General features: G+C 40.7%; 1 protein-coding gene across 4 annotated transcripts; it reads right to left on the reverse strand.

Annotated features, from left to right (window-relative positions):
• Nucleotides 1–2773: 2773 nt before the first annotated feature.
• LOC128136238 (arrestin domain-containing protein 3-like) lies at nt 2774–25209 on the reverse strand. 4 transcript variants are annotated; one of them, XR_008233291.1, is made up of 9 exons: nt 24522–25209; nt 18993–19074; nt 15024–15171; nt 13677–13779; nt 12939–13195; nt 11760–11922; nt 8438–8592; nt 8081–8183; nt 2774–6705 (listed from the first exon to the last, which is right to left on the reverse strand). XR_008233291.1 is itself a non-coding variant. In XM_052775482.1 (8 exons), the coding sequence occupies exons 1-8, from the start codon at nt 24799–24801 to the stop codon at nt 6649–6651; spliced, it is 1245 nt and encodes a 414-aa protein (XP_052631442.1). In that variant the 5' UTR covers nt 24802–25209; the 3' UTR covers nt 2774–6648. The 4 variants fall into 4 exon arrangements, 3 of the variants coding, with proteins under 3 accessions (XP_052631442.1, XP_052631444.1, XP_052631443.1); XM_052775482.1 differs by lacking the exon at nt 8081–8183; XM_052775483.1 differs by lacking the exon at nt 2774–6705 and having other exon boundaries at nt 7437–8183.

A 25209-nucleotide genomic window follows, 5' to 3' on the forward strand; every position in this document is an offset into this window, starting at 1 on the left:
AGAATACAACATCCTTCTAAATTCTGAATCTTTCCTGTTATGAACTGGATTAAAGGTACACTGTTCAACTTGTATGTCACAGCATCATCTGGCCTCTACTCCGAAGCTACTACTAGGTCAGGAGATATGGAGATGCAGCTCTAAAAATAGCAGGCTGTAGCTGATAGGGAGTGAATGATTACTTAGAGAACAAATAGTTTACTTTTTTTCCTATTTCAAGGATATCATCTGGAGGGCAGGTGAAACATGCCTGATGACATGTCTTTGTATGTTGCTTTCGCTAGAAAAAAATATAAAATCCTAATTATCCATCATGCAAGTACAAGTCCTTGGCACCTCCTAAAGTTCTGAGAATCTCTGAAGATTCTGCTCAAAATCCATGGAACATGGGAAGTCTGCGACTGGACTCTTTGAGTCGGGCTGGACTCTCCAGCCAAATCAATATTCCTAGGAGCAGCCATCCTCTTGTAACACTAGCCTACTGAAAATTTATGTTGGACACTTGACTCTTTGCAGAGTTGTATATAGCCATATAGTCCGATTCACAGGATTCAGTTCAAATCAGCAGCATTCACATTAGCAAAGAAGTTTTCCTGTAGAAAGTTCATTACTGGACAAACACCCAGCTTACTCTATTTGTTCTGAAGACTGTTCTTTGATTCTGTACCTGAACTTTCGTGAGTGTTGCTGTGCTGTGAAAAACTAAGGTAGTTGTAGTTTATGGTGATTTACTGGTTGATTTTTCTAAAACATGAAAGGCTTCAATTTAAAAAGGGATTAAGCAGCGCTATTTTAGCTAGATAATTGAAAAAAAATTGATCAATTTTGCAATATTGCCTAATATCTCTCAGATAGTGGAGTTTTATAATTAATCACCCTTTTGTATATTTTTATGGATAGCTGATGTAGAAGAGCCATTAGTTTTATAGCCTGGTATAGCACAGATTTGTATGCATGCACAGGTATTTTAATATTCAGAAATATGAAACATTTGCCTTTTTTTAAATGAAAAACTCAGATCTCAAAGAATAAACCTGGCAATTTCCAATTTTTTATTAATGCTAACAATAAACCTAAAGGTAAAAAAACCATAAGCGGTGGTTCTGGTCTAAAATTGTGATTTCAAGAAAACGTTGCACAAAAATGCTTGAAGTGTGTGTCCCTTAAATGACACTGATGATAATTTTAATTCTAACATTGCCACATAGCATTAGAAACTTTAGTTACTAAAAAGGGTTGTGCTGTTATTAGAAAAAAATATTCTAATCATTGTCACTCCGCTATAAAGGAGTTCTGAGTATATGATCATAATGAGAGACAACCTTATTTTTTATATTTCCTATTAGTTTCAACCAGAACTCAGGCACAAATGATTAACAGTGTTATTAATGGGAAAAAAACCTAAAAGATCTTTCTGGATTCTCCATAGTTGGCAGTTACAAATTCAAAATTAAATCAAAATGCTTTATTTCACACAAGAATTCACACATTCAGGAAGTCTACTGTTTGCATTATACAAGGAGTTGGATTAAATGTTTGGGTTGTCTATGTTAGTAGCATACACCATAAAACCTACTGTAACAGTACCATGAGAGTTTAGTGGTCTTCAGTACCTTTAAGACCAACAGACAGGAACAGCATATATTGGACTCCTGAGTCCCTGGCTGCTAGCCTAGTGAACCTTGCCTTAGGTCAAATGACATTTTGATACCAAACAATGATAATAGTCCATTCTGTCAGAGGTTCAGCTGTGTGCAGTATGCAGAAACAAGATGCTATAGCAGTGCTTCATTTCTGGAATGTTGAAGAGCTGTATTAATATCTTGCAAAGCTCTACTGCCCAAAACACAAATAGCAGATAGTGTTTTTCAACATCTGGTAACATTAGACTTCCAAGGAAACAGCAAGACACACCTTATTGACCCCAGTTCAACAAACCAACATTCAGATCTGTCCTGGTTTCAGCTGGGATAGAGTTAACTGTCTTCCACGACAAGATCCCAACTGCAAACCACTGAGTTATCTGGCTTTTAAAGTAATTCCCCTTCCCCAATTTCCTCCCACCCCTACCAAAATGTGCAATCCCTGCCCCCACCATATGTACTGGAAAATACTAGACAACTTGAACAGAGATCACTAGTTACAATAATTTTTAAACAGTGTCCCAGAAAGACATTCATATCCTGTAAGTTATTGGTATTTTCTAAATTTAGGAGATTGCATTGTAGCTTCCCATCTGGAACCTAGTCCCAAGAAATCATTGATATAAACAAGAAAAAGGAACTGAAGGTGCTGAAACATAGCTCTTGTGCGAATCAGTGGTGTAGCTCCAGAAATAGTTTTTTCCCTATGTAGTTGATACATAGCATATGTATTTCTATAGTAATTTGATCCTTATGGCTATTATTTTATACAAAGACACATATTAAATGTTTAAGTCACAAACAATCTTATGGCTTACAGTTAAAGCATTTAAAAAAAAAAAGTTTATTTTCCACAAGGAAGAACAATAGGAAAAATTAATTTTTTTTTCCACATAGTTTTCTTAAAACAGAGTCCATAAGGACATATTCAGCACCAAAACAAAACAAAATTATATACATATACACACAAACAGCCATAGAATATAATCTATAAAGCAAACATTTAATATTGCACTTTGTTTCTCTAATGCTTGGATTTTACTTTTTTTCCCCCCTAATTCAGAACAAGATTCTATATCAAATATTGGGCTACAACTATGAACCTGTAATGCCTCTGAACAACTAACAAAAAAGTTTAAATGGGAAGTCTTTATTTGATAAGGTTTTAGAATATTTCACTCTGATCACAGCCTGTGATGCAATGTCAATTACTACAACATTGGTCAATTCTGCTTCATAGTTTTCCATTATACTGGGATAAGTACTTTAATGCTATGTATATCAGCAATTGTTCCCTAGTCTATTAAAACAACAAAAAACCAGTAAAAATTACCAAATGCCCTTTTATGTCAAAAATCTTACCAACTTTTAAAATTTTGTCTGGTTGGAGAGGGTAGAAGGAAGGGACATTCACAAAATTGGCCATCATAAGACATCACCCAATTTCCAATTCTTGCTTATCAAAGCCCAAACCTTTGAACTGAATCACTTAAAACGTGACTCTCGTTGTAATCACCCTGTCATCATTTTTGAAACATGAAATAGCTTTCATGTTCTCATAAAGGCCACTTATGAAAAGCCTATTTTGTCATATTTATGAAGCCTTAAAAATAAGGCAGAACTTTGTAAGAATGAGCACAATGCAGAAACACCAGCTTTCTCTCTCCCCCTCCCTTCTGAGCACAAAACCCCCTTCTCCTGGAAGCACAAAAGCAGTTCATCCCCTTTAAAGGTAAGGGAAGTAGGCGGAGCAAGAGACACCCTTGGCTTAACTGTGAGCTTCTGAGTCTGCTCAAAACCAAAAGAGAAGCGTACCAGAGATGGAAAAGCAGACAAATACCCGTTGAGAACTACAAGGGCATTGCCAGGGCGTGCAGAGATGCAGTTAGAAAAGCAAAAGCTCAGCTCAAGTTGAAATTGACCAGAGATGTCAAAAACTACAAGAAAGGGTTCTTCAGGTACATAAACAACAAGCAGAAACAGAAGGAAAATATTGACCCACTGTTAAACAGGAGAGGTGAATTAGTCACCAACAACGCTGAAAAGGCAGAGGTTCTCAACACTTTTTTCCCCTCTGTCTTTACCAGCACTGTTGGGCCCCAGGCCTTGGGAACAAAAATTCACGTTGATGCAAACACAGACCCACCATCAGTGAAGGAAGAGTTGGTATGTGAACTATTACAGGAGCTTGACCCCTACAAATCAATGGGCCCTGACAATATCCACCCGAGGGCGTTAAGAGAGCTGGCTGACGTTGTTGCGAGGCCGCTCTCCATAATCTTTGAGAAGTCATGGAGATCAGGGACATCCCAGAAGACTGGAAGAAGGCTAATGTCACCCCCATCTACAAGAAGGGCTTAAAGGAGGATCCAGGAAATTATAGGCCCATCAGTCTTACTTCAGTCCCTGGGAAAGCTATGGAACAAATCCTCCTGGGGACTATCACAAGTCAAATGAAGCACGTGATTGGGAAAAGCCAGCACGGATTCACCAAGGGCAAATTGTGCTTGACAAACTTGATCGCCACCTACAACAAAGTAACCTGCTCGGTTGATGTGGGGCGAGCAGTGGACATTGTCTACCTGGATTTCTCCAACACTTTCGATACAGTTTCCCACAGCCTCTTCCTAGAGAAACTGATGCATTACGGTCTAGACAAGTGGTCCGTGTGGTGAGTGGGGAACTGGCTGACAGGCCGCACCCAGAGGGTGGTGGTAAATAGCTCCTTTTCAAACTGGCAACCTGGCACAAGTGGGGTCCCCCAGGGATCAATATTGGGCCCAACGCTGTTTAATACCTTCATAAGTGATCTGGATGATGGGATCAAGTGTATCCTGATGAAGTTTGCCGATGATACCAAACTGAGTGGGGAAGTGGACACTTCAGAAAGGAGAGCCACCCTGCAGGAAGACCTGGATAGGCTGGAAGAGTGGGTTAACAAGAACCTTATGAAGTTCAACAAGGACAAGTGTAAGGTCTTGCACCTGGGAAAACATAATCAAGGAGTGCAGCACAGGCTGGGATCTACCCGGCTGGGGAGCAGCTCTGTGGAAAGGGACCTGGGGGTCCTGATGGACAACAAGCTCAATATGAGCGAACAGCGTGCTGCTGTGGCAAAGCAAGCCAACAGGATGCTGGGTTGCATCAACAAGGGCATCACCAGCAGAGATAAAGAAGTCATTATCCCACTCAGCACTTGTCAGGCCACACCTGGAATACTGTGTTCAGTTTTGGTCCCCGCTATGCAAAAAAGATGTGGACAGGCTGGAGAGGGTCCAGAGAAGGGCCACAAAGATGATCAAAGGACTGGGAAGCCTGCCATATGAGCGAAGGCTGAGAGAACTGGGTTTGTTCAGCCTTGAGAAAAGAAGGCTTAGGGGAGACCTTATCACCATGTTCCAGTATTTAAAGGGTGGCTACAAAGAAAATGGAGACTCCCTTTTTACAAGGAGTCACATGGAAAAGACAAGGGGTAATGGGTACAAGTTCCTCCTAGGGAGATTCCAACTGGACACAAGAGGAAAATTTTTCACAATGAGAACAATCAGCCATTGGAATAATCTCCCCAGGGAAGCGGTGGATTCCCCAACATTGGACACTTTTAAGATTCGGCTGGACAGGGTGCTGGGCCATCTTGTCTAGACCGTGCTTTTGCCAAGAAAGGTTGGACCAGATGATCCTTGAGGTCCCTTCCAACCTGGTATTCTATAATTCTATGATACAGTATCTTAAACCCTGAAGATAATACAAAGTGCACAAACTGAGCTGTTGTCATAGTTCAAACTTTTCTTGCAGTCTGAAATATACTTTCTACTGGAGACTCATTTTACATATAATTTTTGGTGATTAGGTAACTACGTATTATTTTAAAAACACAAACACAAACCAACAAACAAACCTTCTCCTTCCCATCCTTACTAGTTGAGATATCTCTCTGCCTATGAACCCTGGACAGCATACGACTATCCCCTTTTAAAGTTCTTTTCACACTTTACTAGTGGCTGCTGGTGCTGCTTTCACTTCATAAGTTTTGTGCATGTCCCCATTCAGAATCCCCCTCAAAGAACAAAACCAAATCATGAACACAAAACAAAAAGAAATAACTCAACAGTGCAATGTAACAAAACAAATAGCATTCTAACAGTTTGGCAAGTGATGAGTTCACCTGAGATTAAGTGATCTTTAAGCAGTCTGTAACAAAAATGTTGCTTTGCAATAATAGCAGAAAGGCAACAAATTATTAAAAGAAATCAAGAAGGTATACAATCTTGATAAAGCCTCTTATTGGTTTCCTTCTGTTATCTCTGCCCCCACCCCCACATATCTGTTGCTTGTCTACTACAGTTGGCTGCAAAACATACAGCAAGAAGGATTGGCTTAAAGGCATGTGATGTTTGTAAATAAATCCACAATAGGACCCAAGCTGAAGAGATGATACATGATCAGCCTACTAGGACAATTCTGAGCATGTGCATATGCAGGTAAAGTCCAGGCTACATTAAATTTAAAAAAAGTCAGTGCATTTGTCAGTCTTCATCGCCTTTTTTTTTTTTGTCAAAGCTTTCTTTTGTTCCTTGTTGTGCAGATCACAAACAATTGGGGGGGGGGTGGTAACAACAGTCCATCATAAATGAGAAAAAGCTGTAGTGACACTGAACTGCATAACATAAGCAATAAGCATGTGCAAATTTTCAAATCATAAGAAGCAGCCATTTCTCCCTTACAACGTGGTTTGAGTTTTTTGAAACACGACTGTACACTAGTAAGGTTGCTCCTAGTATGTGCCACTATTTAAGGGAGGGGGCCTCAGGTTTTCAAGCATGTGGAACAGTCCTATGATGTGCTGCAGGTGTCAAAGTATGATCACAGGTTGTTTTCATTTATTCACTATACAAGCATAGCAATACCATTTCCTTTAAAAGCAAGTCTCCACTATGACACCTTGATCTTCAACACAGCAGGTGTGATTCAAAACCCAAGTCAAGTCAGCTTTTTATGGATTCCTTCAACAAGAGGGGCAAGATGGTCTCTCATCTGTGGGCTGATCTGGGTTTGGATCAATCTAACCAAAAGAAAAAAACAAACAAACAAAAAAACCCCCAAAACAAACAAAAACCAAACCAAACAAAAAAAACCCCCCACAACAACCCAGTGTGTTTTAGAATCAACTGCTAGAAATAAAAATGAAAATTCACAAGTTAAAGACAACTATAATGATATATGGCGTTCCCAGTCCAAAGGTTATTGAAGTAATTGAAAAACTTCCAGTCAGACAAAACTTTGGATAAAAATTAATAGAAATATTAATATTAGATACAGTGGAAGACTTTAAACTACAGGTTGATGGTAATTTAAAGATAAGCATGAATAACCAATATAAAACTTAAAACATTTCTGCTTTACTAGCACAGAAGTCTTTTGAATTATCTGATATACACAAAAGTTGACATATCACTAGAAACATAATTTAAGAAATATTTAATTGATTTGAGAGAAGCAGAGAAGTTTTGCTTGAAAAGGCAGAAAGTTATCAATAAAAAAAAATCATTCTACTTTTTAATTAAAAGTAGTTAATCCTCAAATATCCTATGGGATCTTTCAAAAAGGTTATGTGTTCTAAACCTTACCTCCTCTTCCTTGCTATAGGAGAAAGGAGTGGTACAGCCTGCTAACTTAGGTCTCAAAAACTGGATGGTAAGAATAGTTTAAGTGTACAGTGCATCTCTTCAATAATGTTGCATCAGTTAACTTCATATAGCCTTTTTTTGTTTTGTTTTGTTTTTTAAAAAAAAAAAAAAAAAAGCTTCTTTCTAAATCTTAAAGTACCTAAAAAGAAAAGGACTCAGGAGTTGCGCTCTAGAGTTAAACTATAGCAGAGTTCTTAGGAAAGTGTCTAGCACACAAAAAACACCCCTCTGCCTGCTCGTTAGCACAGTAGTGTTTCAAGGTTGGGGGGGGGGGGGGGGGGAATCATGCTACATAATGCTATTTTCCTAAAGCTGGTGAATTCAGGCAAAATTTGGCCAGAGAACACATTTTTCTCTTTTGTCCCATATCACTTCTTTTTCTTGAAAAACAAACACGAAAAGCTTTGAAATTTGCATCTCATTCATACATTTTTAGTTCTGTAAAAGCCAAAAGCATTGAAGAACTGTATACTTCAGAAAACTTAAGTCAGAAATGAATACCAGTATGTCACTTCTACGTGAAGCTTCTGAAAGCCCTACATCCACAGAACTTAAACACACATGCAGGTAAAACAGTTTAGTGGTTGCTATAAAATGTTAGGAAGCAGTAGAGGTGAAAGAGTTGAAACCTTATTTTTTTAGTTTTAATATACAAATTAAAAAAAAATGATGTTGCTAAAATGGTAAACACCACTTTGAAAATTTCGAGACAGTATTAGACTAGGGAAGAGTGCTGCCAAGGAAAATTACCTTCCAGGTCTGCAGCTGCAGGAAATAGCATGATAGAGAAGCCAAGGCACCTCACAGAGCACCTTTTAAATTTAAGGTTGCAGAGTTCATGTTAAAAATAAACCTAAAAAAAATAAAAAAAGGGTAATCCATGCTGTAAAACAGGCATGGAAAACTCTTGATGCAATTCATTTGCATCTTACAAACAAACAAAAATCCTCCCCAAAACCAACTTTCTCCATGTTCATCATTTTAATGGTTTCTCCTAATTTTACGAAGGAGAAACATCTTCCTAAACTTATTCCACAAAACAAACAAACAAAAAAAAATCAGACACAAACAATACATGAATCATCATGTTCTGACAGATATACCTACTTCTGAATATAGGGGCGGAGGCAGAAAACGGAACTCCTGGATATATGCAAATAATGGTCCTTGAAGGGCTCTCTCAAAATCATCAAAAGCATCTATAGGTGCAAGGCTGGACTGTCTGTTTTCCTCTGTGACCACTTCTGCATAGCTGGGAGGTGCTGAAGGGAGAAGGTACATGCAGTTCAAACAACAAGCTCTTAAGCACGTCAAAATATATAACATGACAAATATTAAACTTTAATCACTGTAAGATTCACCAGCAGGCAGGTGACTACTTAAAAAAATTGTTAAACAAAAAAAGGGAAACTAGACTATTTCATTTTATTCTAATATTAAGCTTATGTTCAAAAACAGACTGACCACTGTTTTTTGTGGCTTAATTATCCCCTTAAAGTTTAAAGCATACCAAACATAATTTATTTCTGTACAGGTAGGAATGACAGAACATTGCAGTCCTCTGGACTCGAGAAGTCTCCAGGTCTGGGATTTGTACTTAGAAAAACCCTAGGATATTAGATATGTGAAAACAGAAGGAAAGAAATATATAATTCTTTCTTTGGCCATAAGAGACTTCCCATAGAAAAGAATATTATCTTTTCACAAAGCCTTGGCTACTAAGGCTGGTGAGAGACCCCAGAAACTGCTATTATGGGTTGCAATGACTTATAACCAAGGATGCATGCAAAATGGATACAAACATTTGCTTGTAATAGTAGATCAACTGTCTGGCTGGGTGGAAGCCTTCCCGACAAGAAAAGCTGACACAGGGGGAGTAATAAAAGCTTTATTGAAAGACATTATACCTAGATACAGGGTTCTGGAGTCAATTGAGTCAGACAGGGGTGCTCATTTTACAGCAAATATAATCAATCAACTATACAAATCACCGGCAATAGAGAGAAATTTACATACCCCCTATCACCCACAGTCTTCATGACAGGTAGAAAGGATGAACAGAACATGAAAAGAAAAGATAGCAAAAGTATGTGCATGCACTGGTTTAAAATGGCCAGAAGCATTAAACTTAGTCCTATGGGATGTTCAAAATACACTGCAAGAATCCATAGGACTAACACCAGCAGAGAAAAGAAAATTGGATACGCCATTCTCACGTCAAATGAGCGGTGAATAGCCAACCAGCTGACAGATTCCTGAAAATCAGCAAAGAATGAAGTGGGATATTTCACTACTGATACTGTCGATTCTGGTGACTACTACAGAATGGCTAAGTATGAAATTAAAAAGGATGGATACTCCAGAGTGGTGGAAAAGCGATAAATTTGAAAAGAAAATAATCCACATAGAGTATGCAGGACCCAGTTTCTCAATTCTTGAAAAGCCTAAAGAAGGGACTCTCATTTTTTGTTGTGAATCGGATAAGGCGTATGATGCAACTGTGACAGAGGTAGTCAGAAAAATTAGATCTCGTTGTCCCAATGATACCAGTTGCTGTTTAACACTTGATTTCAGGTGTTGTGTGGCGGTTAATGGTGAAGTTGGCAATGTACAAACTAATGTTATCTTGTGAAAGAATTGACCCGATATCAACTACAGTCCCTCTAACTACCACAATGAATCCAACCTCGACTCTGCTAATAAGAAAAGCATTGATCCCACAAATATCTGAAATTGGACCATACACTATCAAACATGTAGGGCAACAAGAAGTGTTATTTAATCCCTCATGGTCACTGAAACAAGTAGAACTGTTGATACAAGTTAATGTTTCTACAATCAAACCAACCTGTTCACCATTCCCAAGTACATCCTATGCAGGATGGTTAGCACAGTTACACGAGCAAACCTTTACCCCCTCGGACAAACAAAAAGATGCAACTGGTATCATAGGGACAGGATTGGGAGTCTTAAATAACATAAACGCTGAAGTACTTGTAAACAAACTGAGCGCAACCACAAGTGACTTAAGCAAATTAGAACACCCATTGCAATCCTCTCTGTTGGCGTTAGGGACTAATCAATGGCTTGTGTCTGATATCCTACCTCAGTGGGAAAAAATTAATGAAAAAGACCACCAGATTATTGTAGATGCACTTGGAACAATCCAAGGCAATGTTTCACTAGCCCTTAGCTGTATCCAAGCTCAACTGTGGATGCAGTCTACAGTAGCAGCAATTATAAGAGAAGGCGAAGAAGGCATTTTACCCACAGAGATTCAAAAGGCAATTTGGGACAATGTAACTAAATTTGAAAAAGAATTCCAATCCTGGTGGTATTTAGTCAATTTTACTTATGACTCCATCAACAATAGGGCCACTGCTTTTGTCTTAACAATACACGAGGCTTCGGTATACACCATATACCCAATCGTTGAGTTAGGATTAAATCACAATAGAACTGTACTCTATCCATTAGAAAATAGAGTATGGGCCCAACAGATTGGGAACAAGTGGCAAACTGTTGATATTGGTGCTTGTGTTGCACGAGACCAGTGAGGATTTGTCTGTGAAAGCAACACCATCAAAGCCCAAGACATTTGTCTTGATACTGAACAAAAAGTCTGCCATTTTGAAATACATCCCAATGAAAACCCCAAAACTGTACTTGTGTATATTGGAAAGGGATGTGTTTGTATGAGAACCCTTCATGAATCTCTATTCATAGATGACATTACTGTAGATACAAGTAATCGCTCAAATACAAATATTTGTACCTTTACTGAAATTACAGGATGTGACTTTAATTATTCAGCTCCTGTCACATCCCACCAGTTGCTCCAGTCTAACTATACATTATACCAAGATTTGTTGCCCACTCCCATAGGAACGAATCTAACACTAGTAAAGAAACTATTACAGCATAGCGAATTACAACGAGTATTAAAACACGCAAGGGATGATGGACAGAGTTCTAATCACTGTCCACCATGATGCAGAAGAGATACATCATGTCTTGGAAAGAGTGAAGAAGGATGGAGAACACCGCTGGTGGGAAACTCTTTGGGTGGTCACCAACAGCTACGGGAATCTATAATCACACGCTCCACCCAGTGATGATCTTGTTAGCTTTGATTCTATTATGTCTGTTACTTGTAATAATATTGTATATAAGACTATGGGCAGTAGTTAAACGCCTTGAAAGACTTCAAGAGTTCTTTTTGACATATTAGCAGGAATGCTTAATAAAAACAAAGGGAGGACACTGTTAGGAAATACTAGTCGTTTAGCTTAAATAAGTAAGTATTAAAGCCTGTGGGCTTTATTACGAAAGGATGTCATTCGACTCTGTTAGCAAGACTGCAATGAATAAAGCAGACAAAAACCAAAACAGACTAGCAAATTGATTGGGATTTGTATTGTCAAGTTACCTTCTGGTCTTTCAGGCAGCGTCAGACCAAGCCAATTCATGTTCATGCTACCCTGGCTGCTCACACTTGATGTTCTGCTACCAAATGGATGTAGAGGAATGGTACCAATGACCAGTGGTAAGTTAAGGAATAAATCCATGGCTCCTGGAATATCAACATATACCTGAAGAAAAATGAAACAAGCGTATGATTAAAATGTGGGGTTTTATCAGCACTTCATAAGTATTAGTCTAAGTTGTCTTTCTATGGAAGTTTCCATGAGGAGCTTGTTTCTAATAGTCTCTTTTAGGGCCCATGCCCCTATGGAGACATGAACTCTTCAAGTTAAGAGAAGAGTCTTAACATGAGGCCTCACATGGAAACACAGTCTACTCATAAAATGCTTGCTTAGTTGACACACAACTGTTTTAAGAACTTGCATGATTGTCCTGGTTTTGGCTGGGATAGAGTTAATTTTCTTTCTAGTAGCTGGTATTGTGTTATGCTTTGGATTTAGTATGAGAAGAATGTTGATAACACACTGATGTTTTCAGTTGTTGCCAAGTAGTGTTTAGACTAAAAGTCAAGGATTTTTCAGCTTCTCATGCCCAGCCAGCAAGAAGGCTGGAGGGGCACAAGAAGTTGGCACAGGACACAGCCAGGGCAGCTGACCCAAAGTGGCCAACAGGATATTCCATACTATGTGACATCATGCCTAGTATATAAACTAAGGGGAGTTGGCCTGGGGGGGATCGCTGCTCGGGAACTAACTGCGCATCGGTCAGCGAGTGGTGAGCAATTGCATTGTGCATCACTTGTTTTGTATATTCCAATCCTTTTATTATTGCTGTTGTCATTATTGTTATTATTATCATTATTATTTTCTTCCTTTCTGTCCTATTAAACTGTTCTTATCTTAACCCATGAGGTTTATTTTTTTTTTTCTTTCCCAATTCTCTCCCCCATCCCACTGGGTGGGGGGGAAGCAAGTGAGCAGCTGCATGGTGCTTAGTTGCTGGCTGGGGTTAAACCATGACAATGATTTAAAACTAAATTTACTTACCAGATCTCCTGTGAGGACACTAATACCAGAACACGTATTTCTTTCATAACTAATTATCACAAAATGCTGTGCTAGGAATTTGTATGGAATGTTGGAAGCTACTCATTCTCAAGAGTGAAACAGACCACCCAACATACCATCAATGAATACTCCACATGGATTATACTACAGTCAAGGATTGAAGGGGAAACAGGTGGAATTTTCAACTGTTTGCCATTCCAGGTTTCCGTTTTGCCAGATGACAAGGATTCCCCACGGAGGTTGGCAACAAGCTGTTTGACTTCCTTCATTTTCCCTTTGGCATAGAATGCCTGTGTTTGGTAAATGGTTGCCTTTGGCACCACCATACGGGAAGAGCAATTCTCAATCTCAGCAAAGATCTGAATTGATTCACCTGAAACAAAAAACCCAGAATTTCAAGTTCTCTCTACATTTACAAGGCAGCTTAAGCAAACTGTCACATTCTGTATACTGTTAAAACGCACCAGATGCTGCTATCACTGCTCTACCTGGAAGAACATCCGCTGATACTAATAGAAGCAAGATCCCCGTGAGCTGTTCTAAAAGGAGAAAAAAAACCCCAACAAAACAAAAACAAAAAACCCTGAACCCAAACAAAAACACAAACCACCACCACCACACACACACCACAAAAAAAACCCAACCCAAAACATACCAGTCTAATAGATGAGGTCCTTTAACAATCTAGAGATACAAGTAGTGCTTAGTTAACAGAGTATACTGTAAAGATTGCTAAATGCAGACTGAGGTGGTAAAAGTATCCTTAATGTTTCATTTATATAAAAACAGTAAGTACAAACTCTAGCTTTAAAAGGGAAGGAAAAACATGTCCTATAATTACTTCTATTACATACCTGGGGTATAGCCCTTTCTTTCAATTTTGGCACTTAAGGATATCGGGCCTGAGGTACAAAGCCAACAACAGAGAGTCTTTTCTTTTGTGCCTGCTTGGGGTGACTGCAAGAAGAGAAAAATACTGTCCATTAAATTAGGAGCTCCATGAATCTCTTCAGATATTTAAATCAACACAGGAAAATAATCATTTTCATAATGCGCTTATTATTACATATTTTGATAAACAAAGCTACTTTCATAGGAAGTCTCAAGCAATTTAAACAGCATTATACAGATACGTTTGCCCCAATTCCATTGCTGTATTAGTATTGCTTTTTCTGCCATCCTCCATACTACAGCCATACTTAAAACAGTTTTTAATACTAAAAAGAAATACTGTATAGCTTAAAACAAAAAGCTTCATAGCCTACACATCCCAACATACTGTTGCAGAGCTTTTCATTTAACTAACAGTAAATTAGAACATCTTCACACTTTCCATTAAGCTGTATTTCAGAAACAAAATAACTAAGCTAAACTACTGTAATCTTGACTCCTGCTATTTCTTCGGTTTCTGAATGATCCTGTTTCATCTATATTAAAAAGACTTATTTTACACAACATCAGGATTTAGGGCTTGATCCAAAGCCCATTAAAGTCAAATGGGAGACCTTTGATTTTAATGGAGTTTGTGCAAGGTCCCTTTGCAAGCCTGATTTTTCACCCATACACACAAGAAACCTATTTCAATGGACTTCTAAATTTTTTTTTCCTCTAGATTAAAATTTGAGGAAGGGATAAAATAAAGGATTTTTAGGCCAGACTGAAATCAAATCCTCATTGAAAGCAGTTGTGATATTAAAGTTATTTTAATAAAATGAAATTTCAGGAAAGACTTATACAGAATTGTGATCATTTCTCCCCATCAGTAGAAAACTATCCATATGGAAATTATCAATTATGCACTGCAGTAAATTTTTTACTTTGCATTTTTAAGTTAACAGTCCCTCACTAAAATATTAAGAGTTGCACTGTTCCTTCCATAGATTATTCTTTATTTATAGTTGAAGAGGAACAGTTCACCAAATTTTCTTCCTTAATGAGATTCTACAATTTAGTAGTATCAATTTAGATCATCAAATGCTTTTTACGTATCGTAAAAATCAAGCAACTCCAAGTACAGGATAACTTAGCCTTCAAAATGCCAGCAGTTAGAGAGTTGCTAAACTGATATAATACTTAAAAGAAGAGCTGTAGTTAAACTAGCAAATAAATATGAGGTAAAATTACATGTTGATGTTGTTTCAGTTATTATACTTTGTTATTTTTATGCCAGAAAAAGAATGAGTAATTCTGTTAGTTCTTACCAGTAACGAAGGAGTGTTGATATCTATATGTTCAAAGACTGTAAATTCCTTCTTTAATTTTACTGGTAGAAGCCAAGGCCTATGCAATTCAGCTTTCACCCAATAGCGTACACTGCCATGTCTGCCTTCGAATGAGGTAGCAAGTGGTCTGTGCAGGACAAAGGTCAAAGTTGAGTAAAATTTTTCTCTCTTTCCAATAATGATACAATTGATCAGATTGGGACATTGTATTCTGTAAATAATTGTGTATTATTTACTTGGCTGGTATCTCAGTGGTTTATTTTAGCTATGAGTGCTTTTGTAGCTTGTTTTGCCTTAAGTACGGTAGTTAAATATTTCAATTTAGAGTTCTGAATAGAGGCTATTTTGAGCATCTTCTAATTTTCCTTTACCCTGATGAGGCCATCTTAAAAAAAATATATATATAAAGATAAAGACTATTCTGCTCTGAACGCTGAAAGACAAAGGAAGTCCTTTTAGGGAGTTGGGGGGGGGGGGGGGGGGGGGGAAAGAGATGTGTGGAAAGGGACTCCAAACCTTGCAGCATTACCCTTTTTTCCTTTTCTCCTTCCCCCACCCACCCCCCTCATCATCAGATGAAGGACACAAGATTTTTTTATATTCCAGTCATGTCCAGTTACCTGTAACTTGTCTTTTCCTAACATTTTTTGCCTTTAATCTCAAAGGAAGAATTTTTTATATTGCACTATGTTTGAAATGCATCATAATAAAAGATAAATTACGGGCAAAGCTTCCCTCCCTAACTTCTATAGGGAATAATACTAGCTGTGCTAGTACTTTACTAGAATGATTCTTTCTGCTACAGGTTTGACATCTCTATTTGCACATCTGAAATGCTTACTTTTTTTTCTTAATAATGCAAATGAAAGGATTTTCTAATCAGTCTTCAATGTTTCATCCTGCCCCAGTATCCTTTAAGGCAAAATCAGTAAGGCCAGTCAGGGTCTTGTTTTTTTCACTATTGCTTTGTATTTGGTTGTACTGGGTCTGGCTGGTATGGAGTTAACTTTCCTCATAACAGCCCATATAGTGCTGTGCTTTGCATTTGTGGCTAGAACAGTGTTGATAACACACCAGCCTTTTGGCTACTGCTGAACAGTGCTTGCACAGCATCAAGGCTGTCTCTCCAACACCCCATTCCCAAAGGCCAATAGGCTGAGTGTGGGCAAGAGGTTAGGATGGGACACAGCCAGGACAGCTGACTCAAACTGACCAAAGGGATATTCCATACCATATGCTCAGCAATAAAAGCTGGGGAGGGAGGGAAGAGATGACAGGGATAATACAGACATTCATGGTTATGGTGTTTGTCTTCTCAAGCAACCACTACACATACTGAGACCCTGCTTTCCAGGAAGTGGCTAGACATCTGCCTACTGATGGGAAGTAGTGAATTAATTCTTATTTTTGCTTTGCTTCCATGCACGGCTTTTGTTTTTCTTATTAAACTGCCTTTATCTCAACCTCCAAGCTTGTCCACCTTATTTTCTCTCCCTGTCCTGTTGATGAGGGGGAGTGAGAGAGCAACTGCATGGAGGGCTGGCAGCCAGCCAAGGTCAACCCACCACATTGGTTTTGTTTTAAATACATTTTAGAAATATTCTATGGATACAAAATAGCAAGAAACAGTAAGGAGGCAGTGTCAAACTAGTGTTCTTCAGGCCTTTTATTACCAGCCTTCATTTTTTCAGTATTATCAAAGATGGCTTCATAGTTATTCCTTCAAGTCACTTGAAAAGAACTTCAGTGTTTTAATCAATGCTTGTGCTATTTTACTGGTCATCTATTTAATCTCAAACATAATATTCCATATTCACATATACTGTTTTTCTCTTTCATATTTCATAGAATCATAGAATCGTTTAGGTTGGAAAAGACCTTTAAGATCGAGTCCAACTGTCAACCATGCCCACTAAACCATGTCCTGAAGTGCCTTGTCTACGCGCTTTTTGAATACCTCCAGGGATGGTGACTCAACCACTTCCCTGGGCAGCCTCTTCCAATGCCTGACAACCCTTTCAGTAAGGAAATTTTTCCTAATATCCAATCTAAACCTCCCCTGGCACAACTTGAGGCCACTTCCTCTCATCCTATCACTTGTTACTTGATAGAAGAGACCAGCACCCACCTCACTACAACCTCCTTTCAGGTAGTTGTAGAGAGCGATAAGGTCTCCCCTCAGCCTCCTTTTCTCCAGACTAAACAACCCCAGTTCCCTCAGCCGCTCCTCATAAGACTTGTGCTCCAGGCCCTTCACCAACTTGGTTGCTCTTCTCTGGACACGTTGCAGCAACTCAATGTCTTTCCTGTAGTGAGGGGCCCAAAACTGAACACAGTACTCAAGCTGTCACCTCACCAGTGCCGAGTACAGGGGAACAATCACTTCCCTGCTCCTGCTGGCCACACTATTCCTGATACAGGCCAGGATGCCATTGGCCTTCTTGGCCACCTGGGCACACTGCTGGCTCATATTCAGCCAGCTGTCAACCAGTACACCCAGGTCTTTTTCTGCTGGGCAGCTTTCCAGCCACTCTTCCCTAAGCCTGTAGCATTGCATGGGGTTGTTGTGACCCAAGTGCAGGACGCAGCACTTGGCCTTGTTGAACCTCATACAATTGGCCTTGGCCCATCGATCCAGCCTGTCCAGATCCCTCTGTAGAGCCTCCCTACCCTCGAGCAGATCAACCCTCCCTCCCAACTTGGTGTCATCTACAAACTTACTGAGGGTGCACTCGATCCCGTCGTCCAGATCATTGATAAAGATATTAAAGAGAACTGGCCCCCATACTGAGCCCTGGGGAACACCACCTGAACATGCCTTCCAACTCAAGGGAATATCGGTATCATCCTTATCACTTCTTATAGATGAGATTTTCACCTGAACCTTAAACTGACTTCTAAAAGTCTCTATATATATGGGTCTTCTTCAGTGTTCCAATAATATCTACTGTAAAGCCCTGTGCTATTCACTGAAACTGATATGTAAAAGCATTTATTATCTACAGGTTCTGCTAAAGCCAGCCCCTCTAATAAGCAGATGGTTTATTAGCTTTAATATTAGGTATTAGTCTAATATTCTGCCAACTTTTTTTTAACCTTAATGACTTCAGCGCTTGGCTTTTACAGTAAAAGGCTCCTCCTGCCTCCCTTCTTTCATCTATTTCCAGACCCTCTCTGTTCCTTTATATTTAATTTTCCTGCAACTTGTGTTTTAGCTAATTTCCACGTCGGTAACTCCTCTACCTATAAATCTTCCCTTCACAATGTATACATTAGACACCTCAAACATTTTGTGTGTGTGTGTGTGAATTTATCTTAAGACTTATGCTATCACTCTTGCTTCACCTTTGCTTTCTGAGACAAGCAGGATTAGGTATGGGAATGTTTCTTGCTTCATCCACCCATCCATTTGCTTATTTCCATCCTGGCTTTTTGCATAAAGGTTAGCCTGAGCACATATATCCTATTTAAACTAGAAAAAAATTCTCTTATTTTGTTCAAATATGGTTAAGCTTGCCACATCTGTTTCAGACTGAGCCCGAACAGTTAAGCTGTTATCTTATCACTAGTTCTGATGGCCTGCATGGCTCCAGTAAAATCTTGTTTCATTTAGAAGATACCTCAGCCACTCTGCAGGACTCAAATGACACAAATTTCCCTCCCTTCTCCTGTGAAGGGGTAAAATACTACAAAGACATAATGAGTCAACAGACCTCAGTCAAAACAGAGAGTAACCAACTGGGCAACAATGAGCTCCTGTTTTGTGAAAAACTCTTAACCAGTTTAAAAGCAACCTCTTCAGTTTAATGAGATTATGTCCTCTATTGCATGTCTGAGCACAACTCTACCACTGAAAAGGTTTCCTCTCCACCCACAAGAATTTTTCTTAAGCAGGTATGTATCTTAGCCTTCTCTCACACAAGCTGTGTACTGCATGTAAGTACTTACATCTGTGGAAGCTCAAAGCTGAATGCATATTCATGCCTTCCTGAATGAATGGTGTGAAGGCCTTCTTCAGAATTGTCATCATCTAGGAGGGAAAAACCCAATATGCTATTCCACCTGTGAACATTTTACACAGCATAACATATTATATAGGTTTCTTTCCCAGAATAAGAAGGATTTATACATTCTTTACAATACTAAGAACACAGCATCCCAGAAACAAGTCTCTCCAGTCCATTTGTATTAACTGCTAGATGTATGGCTGCAGAATTTTTAAGGTTAGGCGAGATTCCAAGATTCACCTTACATAAAAGCAGAAGTTAACTTGTTTTAATTTATGATCTTGATTCCAAGTACTGACATAGTTGTAACTACTGCCATTTCAAGGTCTGCCTGAAAGATCTGTAATGGAAACTATGTTTTCCAATATGATTTCTAGTTAAAACTTCAAATGAAATAGAGCTCTCTAATACTATTAAAGTGATCTTAGTATTAAGTCTGCTACATTAATAGATTAAATTTAGTAATTCAGCTTCCTTCTATCTCCTGCCTAGCAAGTGTCCAAAAATTGATTTTTAAAAAAAAAGTGCACAAGCACCGCCTAGAAAGTACCAAACAAATTCAGGGGCATGAAAGGTGGCAAGCTGTCCAATTAATGTTGTTTAGAGCTAACGTATCAAAAATTCAAAGTTTAGCTCGATTTTGCTTGGATAGCAGATGCAAACATTTCCTAATTTCAACAAGAAAGCTGACCTTGGTTTATAGTCATGATTCTTTGTATTGCTTTAAATGCTCCAACAAATTTGTGGTTTGTTCTGATATAATTACCATGAAACCAGAAAAACGCTGATTCCATCAAAATAGAAAGTTATTTAGACAAAATAATTGAGCATCTCAAATACAAAAGGGTTGGGGTACGTATTGGGTTTGTGTGGCAAGGTTTTGATAGCGGGAGGAGGGGATTACAGGGGTGGCTTCTGTGAGAAGCTGCTAGAAGCTTCCCCTATGTCCGATGGAGCCAATGCCAGCCGGCTCCAAGATGGACCCACCGCTGGCCAAGGCCAAGCCAACCAGTGACAGTGGTAGTGCCTCTGGGATAACATATTTAAGAAGGGAAAAAAAAGAGTTGCTGCGGCACAGAAACTGCAGCTGGAGAGAGGAGTGAGAACATGTAAGAGAAACAACCCTGCAGACACCAAGGCCGGTGAAGGCATTGTCAGGCATTGGAACAGGCTGCCCAGGGAAGTGGTGGTGCCACCATCCCTGGAGGTGTTCAAAAAAACACGTAGATGAGGCACTTCAGGACATGGTTTAGTGGGCATGATGGTGTTGGGTTGACGGTTGGACTCGATCTTAAAGGTCTTTTCCAACCTAAACGGTTCTATGATTCTATAAGAAGGAAGGGGAGGAGGTGCTCCAGGCACCAGAGCAGAGATTCCCCTGCAGCCCATGGTGAAGACCATGGTGAGGCAGGCTGTCCCCCTGCAGCCCATGGAGGTCCACGGTGGAGCAGATATCCACCTGCAGCCCATGGAGGACCCCACGCCGGAGCAGGTGGATACCCAAAGGAGGCTGTGACCCTGTGGGAAGCCTGCGCTGGAGCAGGCTCCTGGCAGGACCTGCGGACCCATGGAGAGAGGAGCCCACGTTGGAGCAGGTTTTCTGGCAGGACTTGTGACCCCGTGGGGGACCCACGCTGGAGCAGTGTGCTCCTGAAGGACTGCACGCCATGGAAAGGACCCATGCTGGAGCAGTTCATGAAGAACTGCAGCCCATGGGAAGGACTCACGTTGGAGAAGTTCATGGAGGACTGTCTCCTGTGGGAGGGACCCCATGCCAGAGCAGGGGAAGAGTGTGGGGAGCCTTGCCCCTGAAGAGGATGGAGCAGCAGAGACAACATGTGATGAACTGACTGTAACCCCCATTCCCCATCCCCCTGCGCCGCTTGGGGGGGGGGGGGGGGGGTGGTAGGTAGAGAATTCAGGAGTGAAGCTGTGCCTGGGAAGAAGGGAGGGGTGGGGGGAAGGTGTTTTAAGATTTGGTTTTATTTCTCATTATCCTACTGTGATTAGATTGGTAATAAATTAAATTAATTTTCCCCAAGTCAAGTCTGTTTTGCCCATGACAGTAATTGGCTGAGTGATCTCTCCCTGTCCTTATCTCGACCCACAAGCCTTTTGTTATATTTTCTCTCCCCTGTCTAGCTCAGGGGGGGAGCGATAGAGCAGCTTTGGTGGGCACCTGGCATCCAGCCAGGGTCAACCCACCACAGGGTAATAAACACACATATAGTGGGATCATGCAAAAGACACTACCTATTGTTAATAGTCTGAAACATCATGAAGGAACGTTGGTACGTTTTAAGATTTTTTGTTTGTTTGTTTAGTTCCCATTGTCCTACAAAAATGCTGATGCTCCAATTTCTTTAGCGCACCAGAAATGCTGAAACAAACCTATTCAAAAATATAAAAACACTATACAAATGTGTCCTCAGCACGTAACATCATGAAATAACAATCTTCAATACACTGAAAGAGCAAAACAATGTCTATAATTGTTTTTTTGCTAAAAAACACTTGGAGGTTTTTGTTTGGTTTAGAAAAATTAAATATTTTCCTTGCACACGAGTTTTTTCATCCCTTCTTCACTTCCTTCCTGCCAGATCAGCAGTCCCATTGAGCCTGAGCAGCAGCAGCAGAACTGTGGTAAACAAGTACCGAGCTGTCAATCACAGACTAGGCTGGAGCAGGAGAGGACTGGCCTAAGCAGGCACAAGCAGATCCCCTTCCAGCTACTCATATGCATACAGTATACGTTACACCCCACCATGACTACCGCAGAGGTAAGGAGAGAGGGAGGGGCACCGCCCATGCCTCACCATCTCATCTCCTCATACCACAGGGCCATGCTGCTGGCTTGCCCCGGCCTGCCCTGCACTATGCGCAAGGTGACACCCCAGTCCTGCACTTCTCTCAGGAGCACGTGCTGACCATTACTGAAACGCGATTACGGATAGTGCTGGCCAGGGGCACAGGAGGGGAAAGACAACCGAGTGAGGTATGTGAGAGGCTGCAGGGCCATATGTCCCAATGGCCACCCCTGCTCACAGCCCCTTGATGGCCCAGTGGATGTGCGTGGCAGGAGCTTGAATGCTTATTGTCTGTCCCCAGAGATGGACTTTCCCAAGAAAGGCAGTGTGCCCTCTGAGCCATCAAGGCCGACATTGCCAGGCAGACCCTGTTCCCAACAAAAAGTGACCAGGGTGACAGCATTCCCCCTTAGCAGCGCAGCGCCCCCAGCGTTCTACCAAGGCCGCGATCGGATCCATAACCGGGGGGTGGGAGGAAAGGCAGGCAGCATGGGAGAAAGCAGTAACTGCTGAATTGAAACACCCCACCCCCCGGTTTCCCAGCAAGGTAAACTTGTACTCCTCACTTCACAGCTAGTGCCCCCACCCCGTGCATACTCTGCTAACTCCTCAGGGAAGCGGGGCCCGGAGCACCCCCAACCCCGCACAGGGTTGACCTCGGGGTGGCCAGAGCCCGTTCGCCCCGCCCCCAGCACACACCAGAGTGTGGGCAAGGGAACCTGCTCCCTCAGCCTCGCTCTTCCCCCACGTCCCAGCCCCCTATAATCAGCGGCTGGCATCGCCTTAGCAACAGGCTAACAAACCCCAGCAGGCCAATGACAAGGCGGGGACAGGGAGTGGCCTTCCAGACTATGCTAGGGTACGAGGTGTTGAGTTAAACTCCACTCCGTGCGGCGAGTGTTCGCAGTCCTGCCCCTGCAGCCGAGAGAGGGGCAGCGGTGTCCCGGGACATCTGCTTAAGTTTTTACGTGCCGCACATGCAGTGGTGCGCACCCTGTCTCGCTTCTGGTGTCGGAACGCGTCAGATCTGTCCCTTCCCTGCCACCTTTTGTTCCCTTTCCAGCCAAAACCAAGCACCTACTATCGGGGTCAGCATTTGAACCTACAGTCCACATGCAAAGTTATTGCTGCTGAAGCAGACAGTTAGAAGCATGGGGTCGCCCTCCTACTTGTAAGCATACATCCTGCTATGAACGACTCGTGCATGTTTGCACGTTTCTGTCATCTGCAAACCAGAGGTGAACGAACTTTCACATGAGAGAATTATTTCTAAGGCGGCAGTATAAAGAACATTTGAGCTACAAAGCCACCTCATGAGTGACCCGTGCTTGCTTGCATCACGATGACATAATTAAAATCAATAGCAACTCCACTCTGCTACAGTATTTACTTCAGAAGTGCTTAATAAAAGGCTCAATGCAATCTGTAGCCGAACTTCTTTAAAAATTGCATTTTACTGCAGAGGATCTCTGCAGTAAGTATGCTGCATATTTAAAAAAAAAAAACAACAAAACAACAAAACCAAACACAAAACCAAAACAACACACCAAAACATCCGACCCAAATTATGTAATCAGTTTTAACGTTTTATTGTGCTAGAAATTAAGTCATCGCCACCACCTGACGTGTGCAACCAATCTGCAGAGAGGAGTACTCCCTCCCTTCTTCCCAGGACCGGTCCCAAACAGGATTGAACCGCTTCTAACAAAGGCTGGAAACTTCAGAAAAAACCAAGCTTAGAGTCCCTTATACTTTCACAACGTAACTATGCGAACAATAGATTAGCAAACTTAAGACCCACAATCCTGCTCACAATGTAATACCCCATTTCCATACCCAAAATAAGGGAATTTGCAGGGCACTTTCCATTTCTATAGGGACTTAGCAGACCAGGTTTTCATTGAATGCAGGTTCCAGAACTCCCCAACTCAGAAGCGATGCTCTGATTGTACAACCATGACCTCTTATTTGGCCTTTCATACAGATTTTTACATTTGGGTCCCCCATAGAGGGGTTGAATAAAAGAAATGAAAGTAATTTACAAGTATACTAGTTTAGAACAAAGGAAGAGATGGAAAATTACAGGTGGGGTGGTGATAGTATGTCAAAGTAAGCCACAGGGAATCTTTTATCTGCCAACAATGAACCAACTTTAAAAATCATCGCATATCAGTCTGAAAGTCAGACCTGTATCTATTATGTATCAAAAAGTCTAATGTTATATTTTAATTACACTTGTGATTCGATAGGATGCTATCAAGAAAGTAATTTACTGCATATCTGGTTTTGATTTAACAGTTATTTTCCCCATAGAGACACAAATCCTGCTAATAACACTAAGAAAAAAAAAGACACTGCATATAAAAAAAAAATTTATTAAAAAATGCAAATCCTTACGAAAAGACTCTGTTTAAAGGCAGGTATTTTAAGAAAGCCCTGTTTGCAGGTACTTTGAAAATACACCTCAACACGGTTTTAATGTTAAGTAAACGTTCAAATAATCGAAAATAAAACCCAAGAACATAGCCAGCATTTCCTCATCTTTAGAAACAGTGAACTCTATGAGACTTGCATATTAAAAAGGGATAAACCAAGACGATGCAAAGATATGTCTTTTCTGGAAAAATGTCTGCATGTAGTGAATTAATAAGTGAAAAGCTTACCTCTTTCGTGCCCGAGTAGAACGTCCTTATGGTTAAAATACTCTACTTCTTCAGTGTAATTTTGTGTATAGGCAGTGTTGGATCCAGCATTTCTAGATTCAGTCCAACGTACTTTTGCACGTCCTCTTGCATGAATTTTAAGAGATTTTACTCTAATATCCCCAGTAACTTCTAAACCGACCCTTCCTGAGACTGTGTCCCCGCTAGAATAGACAGGGATATTGCTGTCATTGAGACAGTCAAAGCTTATCGTCAAACTCTTCACCTTTCCCAGCACCATATTTTATAACAAAGTCTATAAAAATATACTGTAAGAAAAAAAAAGTCAAGGTCTCATACAAAATGCGATCTTCACTTTAGACTGAACAACGCCTCTGCCACACAAAGAACCTGCCAACAAGACCAGCGTGTCCCCTACAAACGCTTCATCGGAATTACTGAAGAGACGACAGCCGCCCAGCGCTGCGATCTCACAAAGACAGCTGCCCACACACTACCAGCTCACTTTGCGAACAGCTTTGTGAAAAACAACCCCGTCGCGCATGCGCGAGTCGAGTCGTGGTGGCGGTTTCCTCCGCCGCTTGCGCGTGTCTTTCCTGTCGTGTGCGGTTTTTTTGTGTTATTGCTTCCGTCTTGTGCAGAGAGCCGGAGCACTCCCTGGTGGAGCCAGGGCTCCACTGCGAGCTCG

Source organism: Harpia harpyja, chromosome W (assembly GCF_026419915.1).
Source record: "Harpia harpyja isolate bHarHar1 chromosome W, bHarHar1 primary haplotype, whole genome shotgun sequence".
NCBI classification, from domain to species: Eukaryota; Metazoa; Chordata; class Aves; order Accipitriformes; family Accipitridae; genus Harpia; species Harpia harpyja.